General features: G+C 36.7%; 1 protein-coding gene across 1 annotated transcript in view; it reads left to right on the top strand.

Moving 5' to 3' along the window:
- The window catches only part of RFX6 (regulatory factor X6), a 56,869-nt gene that overhangs the window by 2,749 nt on the left and 30,935 nt on the right, over nucleotides 1-23,185 (top strand). The window contains exons 3-6 of the mRNA XM_048225862.1: nucleotides 705-828; nucleotides 2,464-2,525; nucleotides 13,858-13,935; nucleotides 15,223-15,250. Of these exons, the coding sequence (XP_048081819.1) occupies nucleotides 705-828; nucleotides 2,464-2,525; nucleotides 13,858-13,935; nucleotides 15,223-15,250 (292 nt within the window). The remainder of the gene's footprint in view (nucleotides 1-704; nucleotides 829-2,463; nucleotides 2,526-13,857; nucleotides 13,936-15,222; nucleotides 15,251-23,185) is intronic.

The raw sequence follows: 23,185 nt of genomic DNA, 5'->3' as shown, positions 1-23,185 counted from the left end.
ACATAATTATATTTATAACAGAGTTGAATTTATATATGTCATATTTGGAAACGTCTCTAGAGACGTATATTATGTTTTCAAGTGTATGGTATGGTTTAGGTAGTTATAGTACCGATGACAGGAAAAGGTATAGGGGGAGAAATAGATCAGTACCATTTCAGACTTAAGTGAAGTGAGTTTACTCTTAGGTATTTTGCAAATAAATGCATCATCATGCTTTCCTAACCATTTAGGGTTCAGAACTAGTTTGTGAATGATGGTTAGGGATTGTAGGCATTTGCTGGCCTACAACCTGGCAGCCCTTTAGGGTTGAGAATAGCCTTAAATAAACATCCTTTTCAATTTCACCATTCCCATTTGTATCTCATGGGACAAACCATGATGAATAGTGAGGATTTCCATAGAAGTAAGACCTGTTCTTTGGGATGTAGACCAGGCAGGAGTGGTATTATGTTCAGCATGGTATTTTAACTGCACTAACAGGTGTTCACTGGGGCTGTTGCTCTTCTAACATTAGTTCTTGTGATCTGACTTTTAATAATAACCGGAATAAAGCAAGTCTACTCATCTCTGCTCATGAATTCATTTATATAGAGTTTGTATTCAAAACAGTCATTAAACCAGTGTGAAAGGGAAAAGGAAAGGAGAAATAAAGAAAAGGACTGACCGAATTTTTTGCTTTTTTTTTTTTTTTTTTTTTTTAGGCTTGAAGAGAATTACATCGTATGTGAAGGAGTCTGCTTACCACGGTGCATCCTTTATGCACACTATTTAGATTTCTGCAGGAAAGAGAAATTGGAGCCAGCCTGTGCAGCCACCTTTGGAAAGGTAAATGACACATGTTGGCTACACTACTTTATAACGAAAGTCATGTCAGGTAGACGGTGTGGAAACACATTCAACTGAGCAAGTTTTCTTACAGAATGTTAAGAAATTTGTTTCACAAGCACAAACGAAATTTCTTACAGATGTATTTGGAACTACTGTATGTTTTATCTTGATTTTACCTACTATAGGTTTTACCTTGAACTAACTTATGTTTTGAATATTAGAACCCTGGCTATCAGAAGATTTCACATGACATTAAAGGAAGCCCCTTTTGAGCAGTGACATTTCCCTTCAAAGAGGAATATGTTAAAAAGTATGCTATGGCCTATATTGAGAAGCAAAATTACATGGAGGTGACAAGTATCTCATTGATGCAAGTGGTAATTGTGGCTACTGTTTAGCTAGTCCAAGTGTATGGGTTTTTAATGGATTTTTACTTTCTTTCATAAATATTTCCCTTGACTCTCCATTTCACTCTGAGTGTGTTTACACCCGCAACTCCAAGATGTTGTGAGAAGACTGATTAAATATTGCTCATTTAAAAACATTCCTTTCTGCCCAACTTGTATGGTTAGGATGGGAATCTATAGAATTGGCATTACTATATTTATGTATGTTGATCTTATTTTGAGAATCTTAAGAACCTAGGATCGCGTAGAAAAACTATAGGAAGCCTAAGCCTCAAACATTGCATCTCATGTAAACTGAAATCCAAATTCTAACCTGTAGAGGGACTCATTGTCCAGAAAATAATGAATACTACAGTCTGGCTTCTCAGTTTTTGGAAATAAAATAATTTATAAATTTATTTTGAAAACCTACCTGCTTTTGGGGGTCAGTGTAATATGCTGCATGATAATCCCATGATTTAGGTTCTGGCCTAGACAGTGACTCACTAATTTGTTGTGAGACCTTCTGAAAGCACTTCACATTTTCAAAACTCAGTTCACTCCCTTGCTATTCACTGCTATTTAATAAGTCCACCTTATGGCAGCTGTCTTAACTGTCTGGGGAGTCATGGAACACCTTGAGAATCTGATTAAAACTACAGAACCCATCCCCAAGAAATGAACATGTACAGGAAGCTTGATATGAAGCCCTTAGGAGATCATATAGTTTCCCGTTTCATGTAGAAAAGATTTCGTTCTTTAATCACTAATACTAATTTTTAGCAAATTTTAGAGAAAGGAACATAGAAAAGAAAAAATTTAAAACACTGCTGTGAAGATCTGGTAAGGGAGAGAAAGTTTCCTGTGTTCTCTCAGGGTTGGAGATGGAGATTTAATTGTGGCCAATCTCTGGGTAAAATTATTATAAAGATACTTAAATTTTTCCTTTAAGTACGTAAGTAAGATAACAATTGCTTTGGTAGTCACATTAAGCAAAAGCAGATATTGGTATGATCCACTTTGGAAATTGAGACAAGAGCAGTAGGATGATGCCGTCAACAAAGTATCTTCCCCCCTCTGCTGATGTATTACTGCTTATCAATACGGTATATGGATGATATTACCTCTTCCAGACCAAACATTTACTCAAAGTCTAACATTTACTTTCTCCAATTAATTGTTTACAAGTTGCTTGCAACAGAACCACACACTTCCTAAAAACTAAAGTCATTGACTTTCTTTTTAGACAATTCGCCAGAAATTTCCCCTCTTGACAACTCGGCGACTTGGAACAAGAGGCCACTCAAAGTAAGACCCACTGATGAGCATATATCTGACCTGTGCATATGATACGCTGTACGTGAGAACTGACGCATGTAAAATAAGGGTTGTCTTTATCAGTGAGTGGAAGCAGGTATTGTCTTCTTGATGAAGCAGATTTTTACCAACCGTAAGAACTAAGAAGAAAAAAAAAAGTGGATTTTAGAATAATGTTTAAGAAGCAAAATCGTAATATATTATTTCTTCCAATAAAATAATTTAAATGAATCATTGTCATAATCTTAAAGCCACTAGCAAAGGCACCAGTGTCAGGAAAGCAGAGTGTGTATGGCTAAGTGAGCCGTCAGGTAGAACCCACAGTGCTCCGAAAGGCAAGGCCAAAGCCAGGAGTTGAAGTATGATTCAGGTTTTTCCTCTGGGTTTCTGTCCCAGATGATGACTTCTTAATATCCTCTTCTCTTCCGTTCAAGACAAATGACCTGCACAAATGACTTCTTTGGTCATCTCTTCATGTACATAGAAACATAAAGTAAGTTCTCTCTCTTAATAGCTTCAGCTTGTCTCTTGTGGCAATCTCGGTAGGACCCCCAGTCACAGGTTCTAATTCATCCATGATTGCCTCTGTCTGCTGTGTTTGCACCATTCCCTTTCCTTCTGCCTACAAACATATTCAGGTCTCTTTCAGGCTGATAAAAATAAAATCATCTCAAACCTGCTATACTCTTCACAGTTGCTCTGTTATTTTGCTTCTCGTTGCTGTTCCTTGAAAGAGTAGCTCGGCTCACTTCCCTTGCCATTGTTCACATGCCTGTGTCCTAGCCCATGTCTTTACCTGGACAGCAGCTCCATGGCTCACTTTTACCATTAGTCATCTTCCTTGGCACCCATCTAGTGTGTGAACCTGATGACAGAGCCCTCTTGAGATAAATCAGTGTGTAAAGTGTCTCCTGTGGTTTCTCTGGCACAGGACCGCTAAGTCCTCTTCCCTCTTCCCCCGTTCGTTTGCTAGTTTAGTCAGTGCTTCTTCTGCCCTAACATCTAGTCCAGCTTTGCCCAATGGAATATAACGCAGCCACATGTGTAATTCCAATGTTTCTAGTAGCCACATTAAAAATGTAAAAAGGAACAGATGTTATTTGATTCTTATGTTTTATTTAATCCAATATATCCCAAACATTGTCATTTCACCAAGTAATCAAAATGAAAATTATTGAGATATTTTCCATTCCTTTTTCCCCTGCTAAGTGTTTGAGCTCCAGGGTGTATTTTATACCGATTGCTCATCTCAACTCAGATTAGTCACATTTCAACTGATCAATACTCACGCGTGACTAGGAGCCACCCTGGTGCATGGCTCAGCCTTAGCAACTTTCCGAAAAGAATAAATCGTACTTTATGAATTCTCTTGAATTGGTCTCTGTCCATTCTCACTTTCATAATCTGGCCTTCACTCTGTCTTTCCAGTCCATTCAGTACAACTGTTCCAAACTGACCTTCTGAAGTTTCCAGTCATATCTCACTCATGCTCAGAAACTTTTACCAGCTCATGGCAAATTTTTCTCACTTTGGCGTTCAAGGCCCATTACGATTTAGTCGCAAACCATTTGCTTACCTCATCATCTGCTTCTCACTTTTCAGCCTGTAGCCTGTGCTTCCATGAAATTAGGGCCCAGTAACCTCTATACCATCGTCAAATACCATTCGTTTGTTTATGCTATCTGCCTCCATGGAAAATACCCTTTCCCCTGCAGGTAGGTTGAAAGCTTATCTCTTGAAAAGAATGTCTCATGAGCTCCCTCTTCTTTTGAATTTTTACTTGCCTCTTGATTTCTTGTAGGCTCTTTCTTTGTACCCTCCCAGCAGTTCATTGCTACTATCTTATTATGAAATTAACTTAACTCTTCCCCTCAAAAGATAATATTTTGAGGATAGAAAGTTTGTCTCATTCATTTTCATATCCTTTCGCTTGTCGACTACATAATCGATGATCAGTTAATACTTATTTAATTGATTCCTGTTAATGTTAACAACCTGAGGTCTGAGAAGGAGGAATGAAATGCCAGATTGAAAACGACTAAATTGGTTCTTCCCTTCTAACCACGTCAGGACTTGTTTTTCAAAGTTGAATCAATTTAACTGGCTGATTTCTACTGGATTTGATTCCTACTGAATTGCGCAGGTGGAGGAAAGATCAGAGAGTGTTTGACGTAGATAGATAGCAGAAAAAGAGGCAAAGCAATGTGGAGAAATCCTCTCACGGGATCTACAAGAGGGCAGGCAGGTAGACTGCAGAGAAAGTCAATTAATCCTAGAAGGAGCCTTTAGGATTAGGGATGAATCATTAACCCTGTCCATTGTGACACTGTGAGGCTCCAGTGTTGAGGTTTATGTAACAACACGTGGTAACTTCAGGCAGTTTGTTTGATATCTAAGAGCAGATGTGCCCAAGAGCGAAGCATTAATAATTTGAATTTTTTTCTACTTTCCTGATATGCCATTTGCTTTTTATAACTTGCCTGTTATATTCATGGTATTATGATATCCTGGGGGAAAAGACATTTTCCATAGGAAAGGTAAGTATGTTGATAGATACGGGGAGATGTAGAGTTTGCGTATCTTGGAACTGGCAATGTTTTGATGGGATTATTCTTAGCCAGGTAGTTTCCCATCTTTATTTATTTCGAAGAGTTGCCTAGAGTTAGGAGCATGCAGTTTAGAGTTGGACAATTCTAAGCTTTAATCCCATTACTCCCACATATAGCCACTGTGCGACACCAGGTGAATCCTTCAGTGTTTCATCAGTAAAGAGGGTATATAGTATCTGTCGTACAGGTTTGTTGTGAGAATTAAATGAGGTAAAGTATAGGAATGGATGGAGAAATGAGTATCTTTCAAACTGACTGTCTTTAATAATATGAAATGCATCTCTCAGTGCATCCAAAAATCAGCAATGCAATTAAAAGTTATTACTTACTGAGCACACACACACAAGCACACGCACAACCACACACTCTCAAATCCTTACAATGACGATACAAGATTGGAAGTACTGTGTTTTACAAAGGAGAAGACTGTAGTTCAAAGATTCTTGACTTGCCCAACGCCACACACATACTGTAAAATCACAGTGTTGGCATTTAAATCAAAGTTTATCTGACTCTGAAGTTTGTGCTTTGTCAACGAGTGAACCTATTTTTTTCTGCTATCAGTCATATCAACAAAATAATTATTTAATTGAACTTTTGATTTTTTCAGGTATATATTTCATTTTTTGCCTAATCTGTTTTAAAAACTTATAAATATATTAGATTCTTCTTCAAAGAGCTGTTTTCTTTTTTAAATTTTATTTATTTTTTATTTTTTTAAAAGATTTTATTTATTTATTTGACAGAGAGAGAGACAGTCAGCGAGAGAGGCAACACAAGCAGGGGGAGAGGGAGAGGAAGAAGCAGGTTCCCAGTGGAGCAGGGAGCCCAATGGAGGGCTCGATCCCAGGACCCTGGGATCATGACCTGAGCAGAAGGCAGACGCTTAATGACTGAGCCACCCAGGCACCCATGTTTTCTTTTCTTTTTTTTTTTTTTAAAGATTTATTTATTTATTTATTTATTTATTTATTTGAAGGAGAGAGAGAGAAAGAGCACAAGTGGGGGGGGGGCAGAGAGAGAGGGAGAAGCAAATTCCCCACTGAGCAGGGAACCTCGATGCGGGAGCTTCGGGATCCTGGACCCCGACCTGAGGAGAAGGCAGATCCTTAACCGACTGAGCCACCCAGGCAATCTTAAAGGGCTAATATTTTCTGAAGCCTCAATCATAAGGCATTTTAAATTATTTTATATTTATTTAGAGATATTTATGTTTTATATAAAAGCAAATTTGTGGCAGAACCACACTTTTGCTTTTTGCTTTCAATTTTTGTCCTAAACATTTCTCTATGTTGGTATATTATCTTTACAATCACCATTTCTAATGGCTAGTTAATATTTCAAAAATCTACATCTTATGAAAAATATTGTCATGTCTATAGAAACATGAACAATTGGTGAAACACAGAAATATAAATGAAGAAGTAAGAATACTTTGGAGAAAGAGAAATCTATAATTTCTCCAAATTTTACCATTAATTTTGCAAAACCTATTTTATTGCAGTGGTGTTTATTCTAGTGCCTTCAACATACTATCAGTAAATATTTATTGAATTATTTCAAAAATATAAATAAACTTAGTATTAATTTATTTTGACTTCTGTGGATCATATATTAACATATGTTAATATTATATAACTGCTTAATGATGGTTATTTAAAAACATAAACTCTCAATTTTTGCCCAAATGTCATAGAATAGCTACAGTATGTCCAGTCATTTCATTTGAATCCTTCAGACAGAATTTATTTTAGATCATGATTAACTCAAAGGTTCTTCTGTATTCTGGGCACAAGATAGCACCACTGTTTCTAAAACTGCCCTTATATGCCTTTAGGGTTCATGGAACCCCTTCAAATTTTAGTCCCTGTGTAAAATCCAATAGCTGGGGAAACACTTATCTTTGTGATGAAGAGGTGATCGATTAGTAGGATCTAAAAATAGAGGGAATTTAGTGTCTATTTTCAGGTTCTGTTTCTCTAAGTTCTGACATAACTGGGTATTAAAATGATTAGTCCTCACTACACATTTCTGCAGGTGCTACTTCCTTCCCTCACGAAAGTGAAAGATGAAAAAGTTTAACTAAATAAAATGAGGCAAAAATTTATTCAACCAAAAGGAAGAGACAAAATATAGAAAAGAGATACATTAAAAGCAAAGAAAAAATCCAAATGGACAGAATTGGATAGATATCACAGATCACCAGATATCACACACTGTAAAAATTAGAAACAATTAAAAATTGAATAATTTGTTTCCACGGACCCGTCTCATGTTCTACATAAGAAGCCATTGCTGCTGACGGTTATGGGAAAAAGGTCTTTAAAGGTTAACAGCTGGAAGCCTTGTTCCAGAACATCTAACGTGAGTGAGCCTTGGGGACAAAGCCAGCGAGTTTACAGGGACAAAGCTCTGCTCTCTGTCCTTTCCTTCACAGTCGCCAGCCCCTCCCAGTCAAGAAGCCCCAGTGGCAGACTGCACATTCACAAAACCAAGATAAAAACTGACTTGGCTTTTGAGTTTTTTGCTGTCTTCTCTTTGTTTTACTACCCATGCCCAAATAAACACCTGATTTTTTCTTCTGTGCAATATTTTCAAATCTGGATGAAAAAGTAACGGTGAAGCAAAATCAGATAGGCACAAAAGAGTATCTAATGAAAAATAATTTTTGCCTATTTCATGTCATGAATGGATTATATCAATAATCAAGCCATTCATATTTTTATCAGTGTACAAAGCATGGTGCTAAAGAGCTTTTAAGATGCAAATAATGGGATAAGGTATGTGCTATCAAAAAACTCTCACTACTAATATTCATTTATTTAATGAGCATTTTATTGAGTGTCCTGGTGCTGACTAGGCCATAGGGATATAGTGATGAAGAAAAAGGACCTGTTTCTCCCCCTTGCTCAGAATAGCTCAGAAGAATAAGGGAGAACACAGTTGGAGACCACCATGTAGATTTCATGTACACCGTAGACTGTTTGATCTGAAGTTACATTTTAATTTCTTTGTAGACTTTGATCAGTTGAATCTTGGTTTTCAGACATGATGGACAAAAGCTATTATCTTATTTATTAGTAGTGATTTAGTGGGTTCATAAAACTGATATGGCAGCTGCTCTTATCATAGTAAGTTATTGCAAGTCCCGAACAGCTTAATCCCATCATTTCCTTATCAGTGATCATTTGTGTAGTGTAAACTAACATTGGGGCTACTAGCGCAGTGGAGACATATGTTTCAGGAATTCTATATAATGACTGAACTGGAAAAGAAGAACTATAGGGGCAAGTAGAAGTTTATCAGCAAGTGAAGAAAAATGTTAGACACAATGTAAATATTTTGGTCGTAAGAGCAGCAATAATTTCATTTGTCCTGTTAAAAATCTTTTATATTTTATATCATGTTCACTTTAAAATGTGGAGATAAAAACTAACTAAGAAATCTTTATTACTAAAATGTAAATGGTATCTGTCATTTGATATAAGGCTAAAAAGTCAGTTGACACCAATGAATGAACACAACTTGTTAGATAATCACAAAGATCCTTGTATTATGCAAACATAAGGATTTTTAAGCATTAATCGTATATCTTTTTAAATAAAAATGGACAAGAACCATATAGAGAGAAAGAACTGTGAAATGCTTGGGAATCTTTATTCAGAGTAACCTACAGAATCAGCGTTGGGTAGTGGTGTATAAACTAAAATAACTAGTTAGCACACACTTACGCAGACCTTACTTTTTTATCTGACATGCACCAACCATATGTCTTTGTTGTACTAGAATATTTCTGGCAAATATTTCCTAGCAAGGTTTATTTTAGGGGAATATATTAACAGTAAAATAATGTTGTAAAATGTTGGGCCTGAGATGAAAAATCCATGTATACTTTGCATGAAATTACTCTCCTTAGTTTTATGAGGTTTACCTTTAGCTGTTGGGAAGACAGAGCTGCTCATTTATTATCTCTTCTCTGTTCTCAAAAACATTAAATCATCACTCAAGTGATAACATGTACCTAGTAGACTAGGTACTAAAAGGAAGATTAAGGGGGAAAGATTATTTATTTTATTGGTTCCAGAAGAAACTAGATATGAAAGTGCTAAAGCATGACAATGGTCATTGCAAAATATTAAGATTCATATTTCTGGCAACAATCTTCCTACTTAAGTGCACTGATTTCATGCCCTCTGTATACATTATTTAGCTATACAACCCCAGTATTTTATTGGTGACCTGCAAATGCATAGTGCTATGAGGCAGTTATTGAAACTGTTGGCTTTAAGAGAATTTGTGTTTTATAAGTGTCTAAATTTCTAGCAGGAGACATTGATTCATCCTCCAGTAAGTGAGGATTTTTCTATATAGTAATTTCTAAGGAGGGAATCAATGAAGGAAAAGATCCAGTTCCTGTCCTCTAAACCTTATGGTTAGCCATGTGTACACACACCAGTGCTATGAGGTATAAAGCTATCTAGGATAAATGACCAAGAGAGAAGTTTAAAGGACAGAGAGATTAGATTTGTCTGAGAAACCAGGCAAGCTTCATGCATTAAAAGCTATGCCTTGAGGTATAAATAAGAAATGAGGACACAAAGGAGGAAGAGCATTCCCAATGAAGAACTCAACCAAGTTGAGGGTGCCTAGGAGAGAAAAACATGCTATTTATGGAGAGCAAGTAATTGTGACAGTAATAGATAAGTTTATGCAGTGCTCTGGCAGGGGTAAAGGAGTTAGTGTATTTCCTTATATCATGTTAGACAAGAAATTCTTTAATCTCTACCAAATTTAAAATTATGCTCATATATTTAAGTATAGGACACTAGATGCATGGCCTTAACCGAAAAATTCCTGTTTAGAAAGTTTTCTTTATGACACATTGTTGTTTTTAACTTTTTCCTTGTTATTTATTTATTCAACAAATGTTTATTGATTTCCTATCATAGGGAGTTTAAATTCTAGGAGTCTTTGTTTATACATGGATTATCAAACATGAAAAATCCAGATCAGTGGTATAAGTCTTAGCGATTCCTGTTAGTTTTCAATGCTTAATATGATTCATGCTGAGCTAGAAGAGGGAGTGTTTATGCTGAGTGCAAACCTATTCAAAACATCTTCATTTAGGAATTTCTAGTTACAAACAAAATTGAGAGAAAAAATTATATAGAAGATATATGTATCTTTTGCTTCTCGAGTATGGAGGCTACATGGCCAATTGAAAGAGAGCGTGCTTAGTTGTGTCTGGGAGATAGTGTTATTTATGTTTGGCCCGTGAATAAAATACAGTATTTTAGGGCACCTGGGTGGCTCCGTTAAGCATCTGCCTTTGGCTCAGGTCATGATCACAGGGTCCTGGGATCAAGTCCCATGTTGGGCTCCCTTCTCAGCAGAGAGTCTGCTTCCTTCCCCCCTGCTCGTGCTCAAGCTTGCTCTCTCTCTTGCAAAAATAAATAAATGAAATCTTTACACTATTTTAAAAAGATTTTCTTTTGCTGGGGTCGGGGTGGGGGGGCAGTAAAATATAGAATCTTGACTCTGAATGTAGTTGGAAGCATTACATACTTCTGTTTTTAAAGATATTTTTCCCTAATGATTGGAAAGGAGGGGGCAAAATACTACAGTCATTTTAGAAAAATAAGGGACAAATGAATTGTGCCATGAGAATACCCTTTCCTTAAAAGTCATAAGTACGAAAAAATTACAAATTCATATTAGTCAGTATTATTGAGTCCTAAAGGATGTTGCAGTTTTTACAAAAAGTGGCCATAAGGTGATTTTAAAAAATGGAAGTAAAATGTGCCTTAGTATTGGTCAATGTGGTCACCGTTCTGTGATGGACAAGTGGTCTGGTTCAGGATGCCACGAACAAGGTTGTAATTCAGAAGCACATTCCTGACCTGATTTCCCATGTCTGTTTTGTCGTAGTATTGACATCTAGCATAGTAGTCAAGGTGCAGTATGTCTTCTAGTATTTGTTGAACTCCTGCTTATCCTTTTGACTTGTCCTATGATTTTTACCTACCACCAGGCAATGTAATTTCTTCTCAAATCTGCGTGATGAATCACCTTACCATGGTATAATCTATTATCTGCATGTTGAAAAAAGGATTATGGAGGACAAGCAAGAGGATCAAAGTTCTAATAAAAGAAAACGATCAACTTTTAAAGCAATGCTTAACATATATTACTTCAGCAAGTGGCTAAAATATAGTTACTTAAGCTCTGGCGTCTGCAGAATAATTGGAAAACTTTGCCAGAGAATATGAAATTACAATGTGTTTCCATTGTAATCCGCCCTTTAGTTCTCAAACATCCCTTGCTTTATTTCTTCTAATACAAAGACATTCCCTCTGGTATCTCTGTTCCAAAATTCAATCAAGAAAATATTAATACTTATTTCAGACGCTTAGGCTCATTAACTAATTCTGATATACTTGGCCTAATAACATCTGAATCTGCTCTTTCTTGTGTGTGGTTTTTAGGCATTTCCCTTATCTTTTTCTGTTAATATAGCTGCTTTTGGTAAGGTCTTTGCGACTTAAATAAGCGTCCTTCTTTTAGTTTCTCACTGGAGCCTTAAGCCATGTCCATATTTTGGAGTTTCCATCATTTTGTCGTTCCTTCATTTCCCCTTTTGTTCCAGTATATGTTAGCGGTTCTTTTCTCCTCATCTGCTATGGGAGTATTTTCTATACTGTAAGACGGGAGCAGTTATAAACCTTCTCTGTTCAAGTTAACAGACTGCTTATTGCCCTTGTTTTGGAAAACTCGTTCCCAGTCCTCAGTAATCCTAAAATATCTCCATTTACCTTGATCCTCTCTCCTTACCATTTCTCAAATATAACACCTCTTTCTGAAAACATTTACTGTAATATATTTAGTTTTTTGTTTTCATATTAAAAAACCCTTTCCTCTCCACGTCGAGAAGCATTAGAGATCCTTAGAGGTGACTCGTTTAATGGGAGAGAACCCATCCCTGGGCATTACTGGGCATTACACTTCAAGAGGCTCTATACTGGCCCTCCTCCCACTGTTCTCCTCCCCAGGAGACAAGGAGTCCATAGTGTGAGTAAATGTGCCCACCGAAAGCCACATTCTCCTTCTAGCCCACATTGCAGGTCCCTGGGCCCCCAGAATTCTCTGTCCAAACAGCCCCAGGCATGCCTTCTCCCTCCCACGTGGGACTCTTCCCCCATCCATCCTGAGAAGGGTGCTGTGCTCCGCCAGTATACATAGACGTAAGAGGTGACCCCGAGGTAGTAGCTCTTTGGTGGTGGTGGCTGGGGAGTTGGATTGATCTTGGACATGGAGGCTGTGTGTTGACAAGAGGCTCCTCGCAGTGAACAAAAGAGCAGGGCCTGGGAAGAGAAGGGTTGAGGCTGGCTCTTCTCCCACCACGTTCACACGTGGAAGAATTCTAAATTCAAACCCACCTACCAGATCATTATGGAGGTAAATTGTCAAGATAGGAGAACAGGGGTATTTTATTGAGCAGTTTTTTAGCTTGATTTATATTGAAATATTTAGATATATGGTATTGGGCTTTCATTTGTACTCTTGCCCTGGGCCTGGAAAATGTTTCATGGTGGACTTGCTGTGCCAAGTTTTTTTCTTTCTCGCTAGATCAGAAAAGGGGCCTTGAAACAGATCCTTCACTGTCTTGTCCGCTTTAAACTCAGATGATGATGCTAAGTAATGAAATTTTAAATATGGTTACACTGAAGTCCACTGGAAACCCCCTTATTTGCTTTTATTTCATTCCTTGCCTGGTTTTAGATGAATGCAAATGGAAACAATAGGTAGCCAAGCAGGTGCTGCTGCTGCATAGGTGAGGGGTGGGGAAGGGGAGGGGAGACGGAAGTTAGCAGGCGTTGGCCACTCTTCTTAAATCCCCACTATTTGATGAGCTTTTGTATAATCGTTGTAGCGTTTGTACTTGGGTTTGGAGTAAGTCAGAAGTCTGCAGCTTAGGAGAACGTGCTGTAGCCTGAGAACTAATGAAAGGCTATACTTGTCTGTGGCTCAGGGTACATAGACACATTTATAACAAATTATTTGTAACACTGTTACATTCTATGTTTCATATTTCTGTTGATTCATGATATAGCTTTCCCCTCATTGTTGTACAAAAGTTTGGAGTGAAAATGACAGCGAATTGGGCTTCTCCTTTCTCATGAGGAAAATAACTTTTGAAAGATCGCATGTTTCATATATATTCCTATGCATGACATTGATATCTTCCTCCATGCAATGTCATGCTATTTTCTCCATCCAGTAAATATCCTATAAAGGAAACCTATCATTTATTTTTGTTCAACTGACTACATTCAAATTGAATCAACAATTTGCAGATAGATACTTGGTCTACTTGGAGCCAGTGCTGACATTTACAAATTTAAGTGGCTACATTTAAATGCCTACATTGACAAATGTTTGGTTTTTGAAACCTTATTTGTTAGGGGGTGACAGGGGATGGGCGGTAGGCGGCTCTCCTTTTTTAATCCTAGAGCCAGAAATATGACCGTATGTAGGACTAATGATCATCAGAGGTATTTAACACATTAAGGTGCTACTTGAAAAAAATCAGGAAAGGAAGGTGATCAAGGAGTTGCAGTTCTTACTTGTGGCTTCCCTCAACTATTCTTTAGTCTCCTTTTCCCCTTCAAATAACTCCTTCATTAACACAGAACCCGTTTCTGTCCTTGCTGCAGGTATCATTATTATGGGATTGGTATCAAGGAGAGCAGTGCATATTACCATTCGGTTTATTCTGGAAAGGGCCTGACAAGGTAGAGTTCTACTTTCTTCAAGACAAGTTCTCTGCATTTCTTTAACTATGCGTAATAGCAATAGAATAAAAGACTTTCTCCTTTTGCTTATTGAAATGTTTTCTTTAAAGCATCAGACCTTAATTTCAACTTTGTATGGGCATTTACAATGATGTGGTCTAGATTCCTGGGCAGTTTATATAATTTGCAGTCATTAATGAGAAAAGAATAGTGAACAAGGTGTCCCAGAGAGATGAAAAGGAGAAATCAAGGAAGCAGAATTGCTTTTAAATTAGTATTTACTCCTAAGGCTGAGTCTGTTTTCAGGCTGGATTCAATCAAATAAAGGCAGAAAATGTATTTTTTTTTCCCCCAGGAGATAAGCTGTTTTAAAAATCTATGTGCTTGGGGTGTCTGGCTGGTTCACTTGATAGAGCATGCGACTCTTGGTCTCAGGGTCCTGAGTTCAAGCCCCACATTGGGTGTGGAGCCTACTAAAATTAAATATAATAAAAATCTGTGTGCTTGATCAGCACCTTACAGAGATGAAAAGTTTATTATAAATCATGTCTAATAATACATACTTTGAATACCAGCTTGCCTTAAGTGAGGTAAAGCTATTGACCTGTTTGAGTGCATATGAAAGGAAAACCACAAATGAATATAAAGAACACACCTCTCTAATCTACCCTTAGCTATCAAGAGGAGGTCATGAATAAGTGGGGTGACATCCAACAAAACCAGTGATACTATACAATTATTATTTTTTAAATACTGGAGCTCCGAATAATTAAATCTGCATCTGAGGTTGCCTTATGGTGTGATTTACCAAGAGCTGCTCTTAGCTCACAAAGGAATAAATGAATTTGAAAAGTAAAGTAACATGTATAAAAAAATCATTTTAGTCACCTAAAATGACCTAGTCATTTAGTCACCTAGCATGACCTGAGTCATGCTAAGATGAACTCAGACATGGTAAAGAAAGTAATGGTGGCTTACTGGCCAAACTCACTGTACAGTGAACGTATAGGCTGGAACAAAAATGACTATTTCATATGAAGTGTACTTTGCTTGCCTCTGATCCTATCTGACTTCCTTAAATATTCTTCATTTTACTTTCCCTTAATAACTTATTTTTTAATTAAATTGAGAAGGATGTGTGGGTCTCTGAAAATCAAACAGATTTCTCCAGGTTTATTTCACTAATCATGATATGAAGTCTCCACTTTTGCAATTCCCTGCATTTCTTTGTTTGCTATAATTGTATATTTATATTTTAACTAATGGAAAAATGTACTGATTTTTAAGGTTTTCTGGAAGCAAGCTGAAGAACGAGGTAAGAATTATTTCATTTCTATTTTGTGTCTGCCATAATACGTACCACAAACTGAATGATAAGTGCTAACCATCCTTGTTGGCAAATATACAAATGTTAATTTACGAGGAGCCCGTTGAATGATTGAGAACTTCAGACAGAGCTAAGTTAGATTTGGGGCAACTGATGTTGCTTTACATGGACCTACTGAAGAATTTCCAATTAGCCTAGGAGGGGTAATTTTTCAATTATTCTTACCTAAAATCAGATACTTAAGAGATTGCAAAAAAAGACCATTACTGATCTAAGAAATTTCCATTGAAATATAAAGAGAAAGCCTAAAGCTGGGGATCTGGAAGGAATTGGTATTTGGCATATACCCATTTAGACAAAACCTTTAATACTAATCACGAAGCCCAGATGTTACGCTGTGGTCTGTTTGAACCACTGTGTATGTGTGTGTGTGTGTGTGTGTGTGTGTGTGTGTAGTCAGTTTGCTGATCTCTTCTGCAATGTGGAGATGGGTGATTGGCGGATGTGGGAGCAAGGGAAAAAGGGTATGTGTCTCTAGCACACACACACACACACACACACACACACACACACACACACACACACTTTCTCCCTGGACTCCCCTCCCTCTCCCACCCCCAACCAAGGGACCGATCAGCAAACTGCCTTTATCTAAATGAGTTAGACTACCATTAGGGACTGCATGGCTAATTAGGCACACGATAAGGCCTTCATTATCCTCAAGTTATCTAATCATTAAAAAGAGGTGCCACAGAACTAAGGGCACATGACAATGTGTTGTGTGGTAAATCTGAACCTGAGGTAAATTGTAACCCCATTAGTTTGGTGAAATGATGCAAGCATATTATCTTAAGAAATAATATAAAGCCCCCAACCCTTTGAAATGACCAATTTCTTCCCACCAGTGCTTTTAATACAGTTAATGGCTAATTACATAATAAAATCCTCTAGATTGCTCTTTTTATCAATGAAATAATAGCTCTTTATTAGATAAACAATTGCGAAAGTGCAAAAATATTGACTTAGAAATACACTTCAGTTGACTGAAGTTTATGTCAATAGGGAATTTAAGTAATTTCTCTCAGGTGTTCTTTCTACCCTTTGATGAGGCTGGTGGTACCAGGGAGCCATCAGCTGCTACAACATGTGTACAGCGAGGCTCACTTCTCAGAATAAAAGAAAAAATGTTTCTCAAATGTTCTGTTCCCTTCTTAGAAGAGTCCACTACAAATTCAGGCATAGATTTTGTTAGTAAATTTAAAATAAAATATTTTCGTTAGGCTACACGGCCTATATTTCCAGACACCTGAAACAATAATAGAGTATCGTTATGATGAGGATTATAGCAATGAACACGAGGGCTTTCTAAAGGCTCAGAACTACTCTAAATACTTTTAAAAACGATAACAGAATATTTGTCTAACAAAGTTGAAAGTAAAAAAAATTATTTTGTAGCTGAGGTGATCAACCACCAGAGTTTGCTCAGGACACGAGACTTTCACTGTAAACCCACATATACTTCAGTTCATTTGAACATTAGTAACTGTGAGGTAGGGAAAATAGGCGTTAGCTTTGCTAATATACAAGAGTGGTTTTGCTTTTTAAAAAATTCTGAATAAAGTTCTATTTTTTAAATAGAAATAGGGCAAGATATTAATCAACAGGTATACGGAGTTACAGGTACTAGGGGACAAACAGTGAATGGACAGATTTGCTCTTTTACAGTGTAGCAGCAAAATATGTCTTTAAAAGTAATTATATGTAATTACGAAGGGTGTCACGGGTGTTAACCTAGTTGCAGTGGTTAAGGACATTTCCCAGAGGAAGTGACATTTAAGGCAAGAACTGAGAATAAGTGGGAGTTTGGAGGAGTGGAGTTGGGGAAGAGAGGACCAGTGGATAGAATAGATGGAACAACATAGGTTAGGCTTTCTCAGACTTGGTGTTACTGGCATTTTGGGCGATGTAATTCTGTGCTGTGGTTCATGTCCTGTGCATTGCAGGATGTTTAGCCACATCACAGTGTCTCTGGTTTCTATTCACCAGATTCCACATCCCCCCCCCTTGTGACAACCAAAAATGCCTCTGATGTTACCAAATGTCAACCATTGGCATATGCGAAGGCAAACGAGAGGAATGTCGTGTTATAGATATATGCATAAGTCTGGGTGAGAGAATATCTGGACTAGGATAACAGCTCTAGGGATGGAAAGAAGTGACTGATTTTAGCTAGGAAATATTGGAAAAGAAGCAGGTAGAAAGAATAGAAAGATAATGAACTCAATTTGGGACTCCTCATATTCGATGTGCTTGTGAAATATCCTGTATCAATCTGAAGTGGGCAGCTAGATATATGTGACTGGAACTGAGGACTGAACTAGACATTTACTTTGATGGGGATTGAAGCCATGGTAATGGATACAAGTGTCTAGGGAAAAACCCAAATGATAACAGAAGAGACCATGAGGAAAGAGTTGAGAAAAATGGGGAAGAAAGATAAGGGTCAGTAAGATAATTGAGGAGAACCGAAGAGGTAAGAAGAGAAGGAGGTGAATTTAGTGGCACAGAAGTAAGAGAAAAGAATGCTTTCAACAGAAGGGAATGGTTACTGCTATAAAATGGCGCTAAAAGGCCATCAAGATAAGGGCTGAAAAAGGTCTATAGTATTAGTTAAGTGGAGAGAATTAATGACTTTAGGAAGAACATTTTCAGTGGAGAGCTGGGGTTTGATTGGTTTGTGAAATGAGTGGGAAGTATCAGTGAATGTAGAAAATTTAGTCAAGTTGAGGGTGATAGTTGGAGGAGGACTTGAAATTTAGTTTTGAAGGATGATTAGACTATCATTCTTATGTTGGTAAAACAGATCCAGTAAAGAGTAGAAACTGGAGATATAAAAGAGAGGGGAAAGCTGAGAGTCCAGGGAAGAGCTTCAGAGTGGAGGAGGTGGCTCTAGAGAGAAGGAACACTTCTCTCATTAAACAGGAAGAGGAAAGGGTTAAGTTCAGATACAAGTAGATTTGTAGATTTTGTGGCAGGAAATTGAGGTAGTTTGGTGGTTTTATATTTCTCTCTGAGGTATTATTAGTCAGTTAAGTCATCTGTAGTGAGTAAAAGTCATGGGGGAAGAAGAGTTTAAAGAGCTTAAAGAAAGTCCCAGGTCTTCTCAATCAGGATGCCCACAGAGATATAGCCCAAGGGACTCATTGTATGTAAGGATTGTAGGTATGTAAGGAGCAGTTCCTTTAGGCATATAGAACGTTACTGGCTAAATGCCATCCTTTGGAAGATTCTGAGAGCAGTCATTCAAATCCTTTCCTGTAGGACTTAATTTTCTCACAGATTCCCTACTAAGAGAGGTGGGAACAGACTCTATGAAAAACAAGAAAGGAACCAGCAGAAATGGAAAATATTTAGGAGCAACCACGATAAGAGAAGCGTATTCCTTATTTGAAAAAAAGAATACAAGCATAAAAGAAAATTTAATTTATTTTTTAAAACTATTTTTTTTTTATCATGATAAGTGTACTCTTTAATCCCCATCCCCTAATTCCCCCATCCTCCCACCTACCTCCTGGCTGGTAACCATCCCGTTGCTCTCTATGGTTGAGAGTCTCTTTCTTGATTTGTTTCTCTCCTTTTTGTTCCTTTGCTCATTTGTTTTGTTTCTTAAATTCCACAGAAGAGTGAGATCATATGGTATTTGTCGTTTTCTGACTGACTCAATTTTGCTCAGCATTATACTCTCTAACTCAATCCACGCTGTTGTAAATGGCAAGACTTCATTCTTTTTTAATGGCTGAATAATAATCTAATATATATTATATTATATCACATATATATGTATCACATAAATATCACACATATATATGTGATATATAATATATATATCACATCTTCTCTATCCATTCATCTATTGATTGACACTTGGGCTGTTTTCATAGTTTGGCTATTGTAAATAAAGGTGCATGTATCCCTTTGAATTACTGTTTTTGAATTTTTGGGATAAATGGTAGTGCAATTCCTGGATAGTAAGGTAGTTCTATTTTTAATTTTTTGAAGAACCTCCATACAGTTTTCCAGTGGCGGCACCAGTTTGCATTGCTACCAATAGTGCAAAGCGTTTTTTTCTCCAGATCCTCAACAATGCTTGCTGTTTCTTGTTTTGTTGATTTTAGCCATTCTGACAGGTATGAGGTGGTATCTCATTGTAGTTTTGATTTGTATTTCCCCGAGGATGAGAGCTGTTGAGCATCTTTTCATGTGTCTGTTGGCCATCTGTATGTCTTCTTTGGAGAAATGTCTATTCATGTCTTCTGCCCATTTCTTGATTGGATTATTTGTTCTTTGGGTGCAAATATTTTCTCCCATTCAGTAGCTTGCCTTTTAGTTCTGTTGATTGTTTCCTTCACTGTGCAGAGACCTCTTTAAATGGAAATTTTAAGTGAAAAGGCATACCACATGCCTGGATAGTTATGCTAGGTATTATAAATGTACCAATTCTTCCTAAATTAATTTAGACATATAATACTCCAATAAAATTTTGAGTGGGTAACTAATTTTTGGAAATGATTAAAATGGCTGCACACTTGATCTAGAACAATATACAGAAAGTAATAATTAAGAGAAATGTAAGCAAAAATAGCCAAAAGGGACCTGTCTGGCAGATATCAAAATATTATGACACTATGATATGGACTCAGCTGTAAGTGGAACAAATCTAGAAAAGAGATTAGATACCTGAAAAAAGACCCTCATTTACATAAGAATTTAATGCATGATAGAGACATTACAACCAATGAAGAAGAAAAAAATTTTTTTTCAGCGAATTGTCTTAAGTCCCTTTTGGAGGAAGATGTAGTACCAAATAAATAAATAAAATTCTTTTTGCATAATGTTAGAAAATGGACTATTTTGGAAAAAAAGTTTATACCTCATGCTTTGTATGAATTTCATACAAATTATTGAATGTAAAAACAATACCTAGAAGGGAACATTTGTATCTACTTCATTTCTGGATGGGGAATGATTTTCTAAGATGAAAACAATTTAAGAAATTTCAAAGGAAAAATATAAAATGGAGAAATTGAAAACTCCTTTGTATCAAAAGCATCATATATAAAATTTGAAGTCAGAACACCTGGGTGGCTCAGTCGGTTAAGCGTCTGCCTTCTGCTCAGGTCATGATCCCAGGATCCTGGGATTGAGTCCCACATCGGGCTCCTTGCTCAGTGGGAAGCCTGCTTCTTCCTCTGCCTGCTTCTCCCCCTGCTTGTACCCTCTCTCTCTCAGAAATAAATAAAATCTAAAAAATAAAAATTAAAAAAATTAAAAAAAAATTGAAGTCAAAAAAAGACTGGAGAAAATAGTTTGAGCAAATATGACAATGGGATGATATTTCTACCAATAAGGAAATCCTATCAATTTATAGAAAAATATGAAGACAACAGGAAAGAGTAAAAGACATGAATAGAAAATACACATAAGGAAAAAAAAGCCAATAAATCCATGAAAAAATGGACTGCCAAATAATCAAAAAAAAATTTAAATTATATAGCTATCAAATATTAAGAAATTATTATGATGTTGGTGAAGGTCTGGTGAGATAAGCTCTTTCATATCCTTCTGGTGAACATTGAACAAACCCCCTGGAAAATAGTTGGAAGGTCTGTATCAGGTCTTTAAAGTGTTCATACTCTTTCTCCCACAGGTTCACTTTTGTATGAATCTCACATAAGAAGTAAAAGAAAATGCTTACAAAATATCATGCAAAAATCGTAATTGGTTATTGTGAAAAACTGTGTGCAACCTAAATTATTACTAATAAAGAAATGGTTACATCATTTACAGGACTTTTATGGGACTGAATATTATTTCATTTATTAAGAGTCTTTTTTAATGACATGGAAAAATGTTAATTAGGAAGAAAAGAGGACACAAATGCAAATATATGTATATATGGCCTCAAATATGTAAATAAAATTGGATATTTATATGTCATAGATGAGTGACAGGATTAATACGTATAACTATGTGGTACAGTATAGTAGCTACTAGTTCCATGTAGCTGTTAATTACATAAAATACTGAGTTTCTCTGTCACATTAGCTACACTTCAAGTCCATATACGGTATTGGACAGTGCAGACATAGAACATTTTCATCATCACAGAAAGTTCTGTCGGACAGCACTGTTTTTGAATATGTAAAATATTTGACTCCACGATAAAAAGACAACCCAAAAGAAATAGAGCATGCTATATGAACCTGCAATTCATGCAAGATGAGAAAGAGTAACTGGAAATAGTATTGGTGCTCATGGAGCCCCTTCTGATTGACCAGGGTTCATAACATATGGTCAACAAATATTTTGAATACCATTCTTGCCCATAAACATATGAAAAGGGCTCCACTTAACCAGGGAAATGTTAATCAGGGAAATGCAAATTAAAACCATAATGAATAATCATTTCACTATTATTGGAATAACAGCAGTTAAAAAGTCTGAAAATAAGCATTGTTACAAGTGTGGAGCAAAGGACCTCTCAGGAAGGAGGGACAGTCACTAGTAAAGGTGAAGGTGCACACACCTTATGCCTGCAATCCTAGAGAACCTTCACACTGTGCACAAGCAGGCACACTGGAGTATTGTTTGTGACCTCAGAATGCTGGGAAATAAATGTCCATTCTGATACAGTGACAGAATAAATTTTAATATATCTATACAAGGGCACAATACTACAGTGCTTTGGAAATGAACGTACTATAGCTATAAGAATCAAATTAGATGCATCTCAAAAACCTACAGTTGAGTGAAAAAAAACTAATTGAATGTAGGATACATACTGTATGGTACCGGTTTTAAAGCAATGGTATATATTGCTTAAGAAATTTACAGATGAGATAAAGTTCTAGAGGTTTAAATAGGAATAATGTAAACTAAACGAAGAACATTATTTCTTGTGGGGAAGGAAGGGCATAAGATTAGGGAGGGCTACAGACGCTGCTTTCATATTTCAAGTGTGTCATGTCTCAATTAGGTTGGTTAGTACATGGCTATTTATTACTTTTTATCTACACCTTTCCTAAGTTTTAAATCATTCATAATATAAAAGCAAACAATGAAAAAACAAGAAAAGCACAACAAAAAGACAAGAAGAGGAAGGTAAGAGTAATTAATTATAGTTTGTGGTATGAATTTTGATTATTTTAAATTTTATTCACAAATGTAGTGGTTCAAATTTCAGAAATGTCTTAGAGAATGTTTCCGAATCCTTTAATCCTCAGGAATAAAACTAACAAAACCTAGTCTCACTCAGTACTTTGTCCTGATCAAAGAAAGCCTTTCTTTTCCTGTGAATCTTGTAGCATGAGGCAAATTTTGTTTTAACTAAGCCCCAGTAGTGAAGTTGCCTTTATTTCTTAGGGAGTCAGCCCCTTGACTTCATACATTTCAACCAGGAAGTTTCCCTGATAGCCTGAATTTCCTTCTCCTCAACATCGACCATTCATGGCCAGTTTAACAACTTTGTACCAAGATAAATAACAAATCCTCCCTCCTTGGTATATGCTTTGCAAATATTTGCAGAGTGTTATCATGCTCTCCTTTAGTCATCACTTAGCCAAACTGTGCTGCTTAAAGCCTTTAATCTTTCCTCATAAATCAGACCCTCTTGCCTTCTAATCATATTGTCTAGGTTTCTTCTTGTTTTCTTTTGGAAATAAGATTTTTAATAGTTTACCCAAGAGTACTGAAGTCATCAGATGAGGGGAACCCTCCCCCACCCAACACCCCCCCCCCCCCCGTAGCTGGCCTATGACCTGGCACCAATTCTAGTGCCATTAAAATCGCAAACATATTAGTGTAATTAAAATGATCATGTTTTACTTTTTTTCCCAGCTTATTAATCGTTCCTTTCCTTTTGTG

Source organism: Ursus arctos, unplaced genomic scaffold (genome assembly GCF_023065955.2).
Source record: "Ursus arctos isolate Adak ecotype North America unplaced genomic scaffold, UrsArc2.0 scaffold_13, whole genome shotgun sequence".
In the NCBI taxonomy this organism is placed as follows: domain Eukaryota; kingdom Metazoa; phylum Chordata; class Mammalia; order Carnivora; family Ursidae; genus Ursus; species Ursus arctos.
This window is presented reverse-complemented; position numbering and strand designations above follow the sequence as displayed.